This window comes from Ostrea edulis, chromosome 5, assembly GCF_947568905.1.
Source record: "Ostrea edulis chromosome 5, xbOstEdul1.1, whole genome shotgun sequence".
Taxonomy (NCBI): Eukaryota; Metazoa; Mollusca; class Bivalvia; order Ostreida; family Ostreidae; genus Ostrea; species Ostrea edulis.
The window spans coordinates 57,844,265-57,856,022 of NC_079168.1; the positions used below are offsets into that span (position 1 = coordinate 57,844,265).

At 34.5% G+C, this 11,758-nt stretch overlaps 1 protein-coding gene across 1 annotated transcript in view; it reads right to left on the bottom strand.

The window, feature by feature from the left end:
• Positions 1 to 398: 398 nt before the first annotated feature.
• The window catches only part of LOC125652420 (CAAX prenyl protease 2-like), an 18,881-nt gene continuing 7,521 nt past the window's right edge, over positions 399 to 11,758 (bottom strand). Inside the window, exons 6-9 of the mRNA XM_048881617.2 lie at positions 8,866 to 8,974; positions 8,608 to 8,679; positions 4,864 to 4,926; positions 399 to 4,751 (exon numbers count right to left, since the gene is read on the bottom strand). Of these exons, the coding sequence (XP_048737574.1) occupies positions 4,549 to 4,751; positions 4,864 to 4,926; positions 8,608 to 8,679; positions 8,866 to 8,974 (447 nt within the window). The 3' untranslated portion in view covers positions 399 to 4,548. The remainder of the gene's footprint in view (positions 4,752 to 4,863; positions 4,927 to 8,607; positions 8,680 to 8,865; positions 8,975 to 11,758) is intronic.

An 11,758-nucleotide genomic window follows, 5' to 3' on the forward strand; every position in this document is an offset into this window, starting at 1 on the left:
ATGTAGCTTTGTCAATTTACGTGTCAACTGCTGACCTGTAGATCACAGGCTTGTGTCAAGCATGAGATTTAAAATTTATTTCAGATTACTTTCTACTAAAACTGCATTTTTTGACTACATAAAGTAAATTTGAAAGTTTTCAATTTCAATATATTATTATACAAATCCTCCACTTTTCATCCATATCAGATTTCTCTGGGGTGTTATTCCTCCTCAGTAACAAATGCAAAAAAATGCTTTTGTTATTTTAAAAATGGTTGACAATCATGGTCAAAATTAGGGCCAGACAAAACTTTTAGTGAATCTAGTTCATGAAAGTGCACATTGTAAAACTATATATTCAAAACTGCATCTCAAGGAAACAAATCTACACTGATGGAGACAAAACAAAATTGACAGCACTTTTTATGAAATTTATTACATTCAATAACATGATACAAAGTATTGACTAAAAAGAGAGGAAAAAAACAAACAAAAATAAACTATATAGAATCTGTAAGCTGCTGCAAAATATGAATTTGTGCCGAGTTAATAATGAGCTATCATAGCACATACAATTTATCATACACCTCACAGCACTTGTCATGCACATAATATACTATAAAAATACCCTTCAAACTGCCTTGAACTGCTCAAATGTCTTCATGAAAATTAAACCAGACTGTTATCAAGGGAAGAACACATGACCACATGAAACATAGCTGGAAATATGGAACAGAGTAATTCTATTTACTGAGAGGTTCAACATGACAACTGCAATATCTACAGTCTACTCCGGAAATATTGAAGTTCAGGGGACCAACCTCACTTGTTCATTATATCCAAAGTTCAATATACCCAATGTTGAACTATATTAGTAACATTACTGGGGATTTATTTGTACTTCAGTATAACAGATAGTTCAATGTAAGCAAATATAAGTGGAGTAGACTGTATATGCATTTGACATTTGTAAATTATAGGGGGGGGGGGGGTGTTTGAAGTTTGAATTGTTCGTTATATACAAGTTCAATATAACCAATGTTGAACTATATAGATAATATTACTGGGGATTTACTTTCACTTTAATATAACAGATAGTTCAATGTAAGTGACTTCAATATAAGTGGAGTAGACTGTAGTCTAAATTAAGAAACTTGAATCGATGGAGAAAACTACATTGTATATGTACTCGTTTTATCGCATCTGAAGTTTGGATCAATACTGTTTTATTTTGGTCCTGATCATAAAACTGCACTAATGGCACCAAAATACATATATGATTGTAATGTATTCTGCAGTTTAATGCATTGAGGTTTGAGGCAGTTAAATAAGAGTTGATGGGACGCAAAGCTTTCCATTGCAACATCATAATAGAATGACACAAAAAAACCCACATCAAATGGAAACAATTTGTGACGCATTTATCATAAAATCAATGAAATATGGGGTAAAAGTCATGCAAAATAAGAAAAGGTTGCATTAGAATGACAAGAACTGGCTTCAGCCTTCAGACTTGATATAGTACATAAAATTCATTAGCAACCATTAAACCTCAAATCTGAAGACAGGCTAGTTATTCCCTACATACAGACAATTCAAATACACATACTGTATATTTTCTCCTCCCCAACACAGAAAAAATTGTCTGAAGACAGGCTAGTTATTCCCTAAATACAGATAATTCAAATACACAAAATCATGCATATAATTAAAACTTAATATTGCACATGTGATGGCAACTTTATATTGACAAGTAAGCACGATACACTTACAGATCCATCAAGTCATTATTAATTTAGACACACAGTACATGTGTGTGCTATTCTATGTTTGATGAAAGTTATACATATTGTATAAAGATGATTGGAATAAAAATCAATTTCTTGAAACTTCACAGGTATCAGAGAGTGAGGGTCACTACACCTGTACTGATGGGACCAATACCCCCGAGGGGGCTTCAAAGTAGGGCATAATTAAATTCTACATTCATACAAACTCTGACAATCCCTGCTGCATTACATAGTTACAGATCACTCTATAACAGTTCTGACATTGTCCTAGGAGAAATGACTTTGGGTCAGGGTTATGACACACCATCTGACCATAAGCAGCCTTTGTGCCAAGTATGAACTTTCAATGTTTCTCCATTACTAAACTATGGTCAAGGCAAAAATTAAAAACTTTTTTACCAGTTATCTTGATCTTGGCAAAATGACATTCAGTCAAGGTCATGACACATCTGACCATGAACAACCTTTGTGCCAAGTGAGAGCTTCTGATGCTTTTCCCAATACTAATTTAAGACAGAGCCAAAAATCTTTAAAAAAAATTTATGAGTGACCTTGAACCTATCACCTTAAGTCAGGATCATGACACACTATATTTAGCTATAAGAAACCTTTGTGCCAAGTAAGAGTTTCAATTGTCTCGCCATTACAAAGTTAAGGCCTAGACAAAAAAACATGACTTAATGGGTGAAGGAACCAACTGAGTGGGACATACAGTATAAATGGGTGTGGCAATTCCTATAATACATCCTTTCCTCACCAAAACTTTGTTTGCAGGGGTTACAATTAGTATGCAAAACAAACATTTCACACATACAATGCTAGTGAATGAATGGAGAATTACTTTGGGACCTTTGTATACAATTTGGCTTTAAATGTACCACAGATATGCATCAGTCTATTCATTTCTCAAACGAAAAACTGTTAAGATTTGAGAAAGGCCTTTCCTTTTTAATACGAGGATGTCAGTCATAAACAGCATGAATAAAGTTCATCGTCGGAAACCCACGGTTGATTACGCTTCGTTCCTCTCTCTCTCTATCACCTGTGGGTCCATTCATTCCTACTCGCTCTTTCTCATGAATAATTAATGAGGCAATTTGATTGGGCGCTGATAGAACACCCTGAGCGAATTTGTCCAATCAACAAGACGCTTTCAGTCCAATTTCGGTATACAATTGTTGTGATAGCAAAGTTAAGTTAATGCTACCTTTAAAAACCGAAGAGCTCCATTACTATAACGATTACTTTGATTGGACAATATTTTAAAATATTTCTTCATGAGAACGAGTGAATAGGAATGAGTGATGGAGAGAGGAACAAAGCGTAATCAACCGTGGGTTTCCAACGATGGAATAAAGTTAAGAGTATATGGCTATTATTGAAACATGATGTAGATTGTTGAAATGTACTCTGCTGCATGACATCTTTTCCACAAAAAAAAATAAAAATCACCCAAACTACCTTATTGTTCATTCATGTTATTTTATAATTAGTCAAGGAAATTAGCACACTCTAAAATGTTCCTATATAGCTTCGTTATATATCATCACACTTTAGTACCTGAGTGAATTTATTCCTATATAATAATTAATGCATATTAAGCATGCCCTGCATATGCCCTTAAGGAGGTATGCTACAGCCATTATGACGATGTAGAGTACCTCCTTAAGCTGATACATGCAGGCAAGAAATAATTACATGAAAATTGGGTATATATTTGTTGATTATTGATCATTCTGCATCTAAAATTATCAAAAAATCAAATCATCATATAAATCATTTAACATCCCCTATCGCAATACATGGTACACATCTGCTGAACATTCCAGGACTTCACATATAACAAGTAAATACATGTACATTTTTCTTTGAATGAAAAGTGATATGAAATGACAAATAATCTCCAGCTGAAAAGACACTAAAACAAGATATGCTGTGTATCATTTGTACAGTAATACATGTACTGATCTTAATTACCCCCTAATCAGAAGGATGGACTTTATACAGTTAAACAATACATACAGTCACCCTCTATGTCATTATTGCACACAATATACAATATAATTCAGATTACAATAAAACCACTAAAAAAAGCCCCAACAAAAACATCCGATTGTACTACTGCAAAACTTTCATCATTTTGAACTATCAACCAATGGTTTTCATAGTGATGTCTATGCAATGAGGAAACGCATGTCACTTATCAAATTTCACATCAATCAATACCATAGGCAATTATATCACCCGGGTTTGAATTTACACTATTAAAGAGTACTCTTTAATAGTAATTTCAAAACCAAGCGATATAATTGGCTGAGCTATAGAAATGTACATCTATATTTTATTTTCAATAGATATTTAAATTCAAGACATACTATATCATTCATATCGATATACAATCACATAATACTAAATTTTAATAGTATCTGACATTCTTTATTTTCATGCCTTGTACAGATGATTTCCACCTGGCATCATGAAAACAGTTTGTATGAAGATGTACTACGAGGGCGAGTCAATAAGTAACCAGCCTATCTAATAAGTTAGGCTGGTTACTTATTAACTCGCCCTCGTATCATACCTTAACCTGCATAACACGGAACACCATGCATAGCTTTATTAAGCCAAACTCATAAACATCATAATGCTATATGTATTTTTGTTTTACCAACACTGCAGTCTGGCACAATTTGATCCCCTAGTCTGTCACACTAATTTACCATAATAAATAAATACCCATTCTTTAGAATTACAGCCTTAATCTAATGCTGTACCACTATGAATTGTAGATATCATTGCTGTAGAGGAAAGGGGAGGTAATTGGGTAGAGCAGAGCCATCCACATGACGAGGCCGATAACGAAGCTAGCGATGAGTTTATGTCGGGTCTCGGTGTTAGGGTGTGCCATAACCTCTCGGAATGCTGGGAAACCCATGTGATTACAGAAAGCATGTGCCACTACTGGTGCAATGAAATGTCCTGCAAATCACAAAAAAAACACACATGTAAATAACAGTAGATAAGACCGACTGGTTCAATAATCCATGTACAACTTACTCTTCATTTATTGTTGAGTGCGTGTAAACTTTACCTGTTCTAAGGAATAAGAATGCTGAGTAGGCACCAAATAATGTTGTGTAACATAGCTGGAACACTGAAATGGTTTAAATAAAGATTATCAACAAGTTCAAAGGAGATCAGTCACACAATTACAATGCATAATAGATCAGTCACACTGACACAATGTTCATAATAGATCAGTCACACAACACAATGTTCATACAGATCAGTCACACTAACACAATGTTCATAATAGATCAGTCACACAACACAATGTTCATAATAGATCAGTCACACTAACACAATGTTCATACAGATCAGTCACACTAACACAATGTTCATAATAGATCACTGACACAATGTTCATAATAGATCACTGACACAATGTTCATAATAGATCAGTCACACTAACACAATGTTCATACAGATCAGTCACACTAACACAATGTTCATACAGATCAGTCACACTAACACAATGTTCATACAGATCAGTCACACTAACACAATGTTCATACAGATCAGTCACACTGACACAATGTTCATAATAGATCAGTCACACTGACACAATGTTCATAATAGATCAGTCACACTAACACAATATTCATACAGATCAGTCACACTAACACAATGTTCATACAGATCAGTCACACTAACACAATGTTCATACAGATCAGTCACACAACACAATGTTCATACAGATCAGTCACACTAACACAATGTTCATACAGATCAGTCACACTAACACAATGTTCATACAGATCAGTCACACTGACACAATGTTCATACAGATCAGTCACACAACACAATGTTCATACAGATCAGTCACACTAACACAATGTTCATACAGATCAGTCACACAACACAATGTTCATACAGATCAGTCACACTAACACAATGTTCATACAGATCAGTCACACAACACAATGTTCATAATAGATCAGTCACACAACACAATGTTCATACAGATCAGTCACACAACACAATGTTCATAATAGATCAGTCACACTGACACAATGTTCATACAGATCAGTCACACTAACACAATGTTCATACAGATCAGTCACACTAACACAATGTTCATACAGATCAGTCACACAACACAATGTTCATAATAGATCAGTCACACTAACACAATGTTCATAATAGATCAGTCACACAACACAATGTTCATAATAGATCAGTCACACAACACAATGTTCATAATAGATCAGTCACACAACACAATGTTCATAATAGATCAGTCACACTAACACAATGTTCATAATAGATCAGTCACACTAACACAATGTTCATAATAGATCAGTCACACTAACACAATGTTCATACAGATCAGTCACACTAACACAATGTTCATACAGATCAGTCACACAACACAATGTTCATAATAGATCAGTCACACTAACACAATGTTCATAATAGATCAGTCACACAACACAATGTTCATAATAGATCAGTCACACAACACAATGTTCATAATAGATCAGTCACACAACACAATGTTCATAATAGATCAGTCACACTAACACAATGTTCATAATAGATCAGTCACACTAACACAATGTTCATAATAGATCAGTCACACAACACAATGTTCATACAGATCAGTCACACTGACACAATGTTCATAATAGATCAGTCACACTAACACAATGTTCATACAGATCAGTCACACAACACAATGTTCATAATAGATCAGTTACACTGACACAATGATCATAACAGATCAGTCACACAACACAATGTTCATACAGATCAGTCACACTAACACAATGTTCATACAGATCAGTCACACTAACACAATGTTCATACAGATCAGTCACACTAACACAATGTTCATACAGATCAGTCACACTAACACAATGTTCATACAGATCAGTCACACAACACAATGTTCATAATAGATCAGTCACACTAACACAATGTTCATACAGATCAGTCACACTAACACAATGTTCATAATAGATCAGTCACACAACACAATGTTCATACAGATCAGTCACACTAACACAATGTTCATAATAGATCAGTCACACTAACACAATGTTCATACAGATTAGTCACACTAACACAATGTTCATACAGATCAGTCACACAACACAATGTTCATACAGATCAGTCACACTAACACAATGTTCATACAGATCAGTCACACTGACACAATGTTCATACAGATCAGTCACACAACACAATGTTCATACAGATCAGTCACACAACACAATGTTCATACAGATCAGTCACACTAACACAATGTTCATACAGATCAGTCACACTAACACAATGTTCATACAGATCAGTCACACTAACACAATGTTCATACAGATCAGTCACACTAACACAATGTTCATACAGATCAGTCACACTAACACAATGTTCATAATAGATCAGTCACACAACACAATGTTCATAATAGATCAGTCACACTAACACAATGTTCATACAGATCAGTCACACTAACACAATGTTCATACAGATCAGTCACACTAACACAATGTTCATACAGATCAGTCACACTAACACAATGTTCATACAGATCAGTCACACTAACACAATGTTCATACAGATCAGTCACACTAACACAATGTTCATACAGATCAGTCACACAACACAATGTTCATAATAGATCAGTCACACTAACACAATGTTCATAATAGATCAGTCACACTAACACAATGTTCATACAGATCAGTCACACAACACAATGTTCATACAGATCAGTCACACAACACAATGTTCATACAGATCAGTCACACAACACAATGTTCATAATAGATCAGTCACACTAACACAATGTTCATACAGATCAGTCACACAACACAATGTTCATACAGATCAGTCACACTAACACAATGTTCATACAGATCAGTCACACTAACACAATATTCATACAGATCAGTCACACTAACACAATGTTCATACAGATCAGTCACACTGACACAATGTTCATACAGATCAGTCACACTAACACAATGTTCATACAGATCAGTCACACAACACAATGTTCATAATAGATCAGTCACACTAACACAATGTTCATACAGATCAGTCACACTGACACAATGTTCATACAGATCAGTCACACTAACACAATGTTCATACAGATCAGTCACACTAACACAATGTTCATACAGATCAGTCACACTAACACAATGTTCATACAGATCAGTCACACTGACACAATGTTCATACAGATCAGTCACACAACACAATGTTCATAATAGATCAGTCACACTAACACAATGTTCATAATAGATCAGTCACACTAACACAATGTTCATACAGATCAGTCACACAACACAATGTTCATACAGATCAGTCACACAACACAATGTTCATACAGATCAGTCACACAACACAATGTTCATAATAGATCAGTCACACTAACACAATGTTCATACAGATCAGTCACACAACACAATGTTCATACAGATCAGTCACACTAACACAATGTTCATACAGATCAGTCACACTAACACAATATTCATACAGATCAGTCACACAATTACAATGCATAATAGATTAGTCACACTAACACAATGTTCATACAGATCAGTCACACAACACAATGTTCATACAGATCAGTCACACTAACACAATGTTCATAATAGATCAGTCACACTGACACAATGATCATAACAGATTAGTTACATTACTGAATATTCAGAGACATTGTGGTATAAATATCTATTGTCTACAATATCTTTAACTGCAGTTGTACAGTAGTTGTGTTAAACAAAATTAATGGGGAAAAATGATTGCTTATAGCTATTACACTTACACGACTGTTTAAATGCCTCTGAAGGTGAATGTCTGCCTTGTATAACTTTCTCAATCATGTGATGAAAATGTGCTGTAATGATTAAAAACAATAACACTGACACATCAATAATATCCTAAGAAATTTGAAATCATTTCATTTTAACAATGTTTAATTCAAAAATGCCAACTAGCAACCTCACAAAATAACCAAACCAGTTATTAATTGACTATTGCATATTTAAAGTACAATATACAATTTTTAATAAACTTTCCTTACCTACACCAAAGAATAGTGGACACAGAAACACTGACAGTCCTGTTCCAAAGCATGGGACTAACATTGGCAACATGCATGCCCGATATATCATCTCCTCTGAAATTGGGGCCTGTAAAAATAATTGTGTGATTAAAATAGTCTTATACAGTAAAACATGCTTATAGCAAAGTGCTGGGGTGAACAATTTTGATTCATTATCAACATAATTCCTGATAACCATTAAGTTCATATGTTTTAAAACTACATGGAATGAAAATCACTTCGCTGTATGCATGAATTTATCATTGCTGTAACCGTGTTTCACTGTAATCAGCATTAAAGTTTTGAAGTTACATTAAACTGCTTTTAAATGTCAAATTATTGGGTAAAGGACAAATACTTGAAGAGACATTACTATAAATTGTAATAATGACATGTACATCACACGCAAACAAAACAAGAAATGTTTGTAAAATATGTCTGTCCCCCATGGTGCAAAATTGAAAAGGGTTATACACATGCATCATTTAATTGATAGTAGTGCCAAACCATTTCAAAATATTGAGCAGACAATATCTTCCTATGTCCAGAGTGGATTGACCATGTGACCTAAATATCGATGGCATCTACTCCTTATTCTGTACCAGTGTACCAAGTCTGGTGTCAATCAAGCAAATGATTCTTAAGATACAGGACATGGAACTTAATATGTTTATCTGCACTGTTGTAATATGCGGTAGTATAATATAATCAATCAAAATTGATTTACAAGAGGTCCACATCATTCACCTGATTCACCTTTATCCCTGCTGATGTTCAGCTTTTGTGATTTTAAAAAGATTTTTCTAAAATCTTTATTCCCTTTTCAACTTAATTTTTACCCTCAGTTTGTGCCCTACCCTAGCTTAAAATAATGGTCATGGTATAACTGAACTTGAATTCACACAACATGGGGATGTCTCAATACCAGTATGACTACCATAACCTTGTTATTCTGGAGAAGAATTTTTAAAAGATTTTCTTTTCTGTATACATGCACTATGTAAATTTTGATCCACCCTAACTCCAGGGTTAATAATTTGAAGAAAAAACCCCCACCTTGAATCAACACAACTTGGGAAAGTTTGCACGATATGATTTAGTGTTGTCCTGCTACTCTTGACAAGAATTTGTTTTAATTTCCTACATATATATACAGTGGAGCCTCGGTAATCCGGACGCCATTAATCCGGACGCTTCACCTTCCAGACGATTTTTCTAGGGAACGGAATTTTTATACATTATTTTGCATCATTAATCCGGAAATTCGTGTTCCGGATCCAGACGGTCACTTTTTACTACAAAACGTTATAATGCATTGAAAATTGTACCATTAATCCGGACGGTAATTTTGTTTAGGGAAGGTCTGTGTCGGACAATTTTAGCATGGCGTAAATTATAAAGAAAACAAGACAAACTGTCTAATTGAAGCAATTACCTGTACCCTGTCAACACCTCCCTCCAATTAGGTGGTGTGTGATGATAAGTCCGTTAGATAGCACGTGCCGATCGAGACATTGTATTGCAAATTTTCGCACATAAGATCTTTATTGCGTGTAGTGTTGAATTTTGTAAATAAATCTGTAACATATTATTTTATAGTCTTGATCAATACCCTAATAGTATTAATAAATTAAACATCATGCTGTAATGATAAAAAATTTTAACTGCTACACATGTCAGTTGTACTGATTCGTAAATTGATATCGGCTTATTCAAATCTAAAGAGTGTAGATTATACTTCTAGATTCTGGATTTTATACTGTTGATTGGTGTGAAATATGTATGTATGTTCATGCACATGTATATGTAGTACATGTAACAGACCACCGAACCCGTGAATTGTGACAGATGGAAATTACCGGCCTCTTTAAGAAGTAAAAGTGTGATGAAATGTTTGAAGTGTAAATTATTATGTTAGTTACTAATGATTTATTTACTTATAGTTACATAAAGTGCTTCATTATTTGTTTTAGTGCATACGGTACACAGTTTTGTATATTTATTTGTAGGGATCAAATGTATGTAAAACTTATACGGTACCAATTTTGATGCATCAGATGCGCATTTCGACAAATAATGTCTCTTCAGTGATGCTCAACCGAAATGTTTGAAATCCGAAATAACTATGAAGTTTTAGAGCTAAATATAGCCAAAAACAGCGTGCCAATGTATGTACAATGTAAGCACAGGCAAATACACTGAACACGTACATTAAATGTTAGTGCTTTGAAATACATGTAAATGTTAACATTATCATAATTTATTTACTAATGCAAATGGTCAAATCCAATGATAGAATGTGTTTAATTCACTATGCATCAATAAAGTAGGCACATATTGGTTACTTATGTAAAGATAGAAAATATGCGATTCAATTATCCGGACGCTTCATTTATCCAGACGATTTTGCTGGGAACCAAAGTGTCCGGATTAACGAGGCTCCACTATATATGTCAAGACTTTGATCTCCTATTGTTGGCCCTACCTACCCCCAGGGCCCCTGAATTGAACAAATTTGAATTTGAACACCTGAAAATGCTCTCATATGAATATGACTAATCATGGCCTTTCGTTATTGAGGTAAATATTTTTAAAGATGTTCCCTATACATTCCCATGTAAAACTCTGATCCCTTATTGTGGCCCTACCTTACTCCTAGGGGCAATGATTTGAACAAACTTGAATCTGCCCTACATGGGAATGCTTGCATATCAATATAACTCATCACGCCCCTGCTGTTCTGAAAATTTTCTCCTATTTTACATTGTGGCTTCACCCTACCCCCAGGGGTAATGATTTGAACAAACTTGAATCTACACTATGTTAGGAAGCTTTTCATGTAAATTTCAACTTTTCTGGCTCAGTTTTAGTT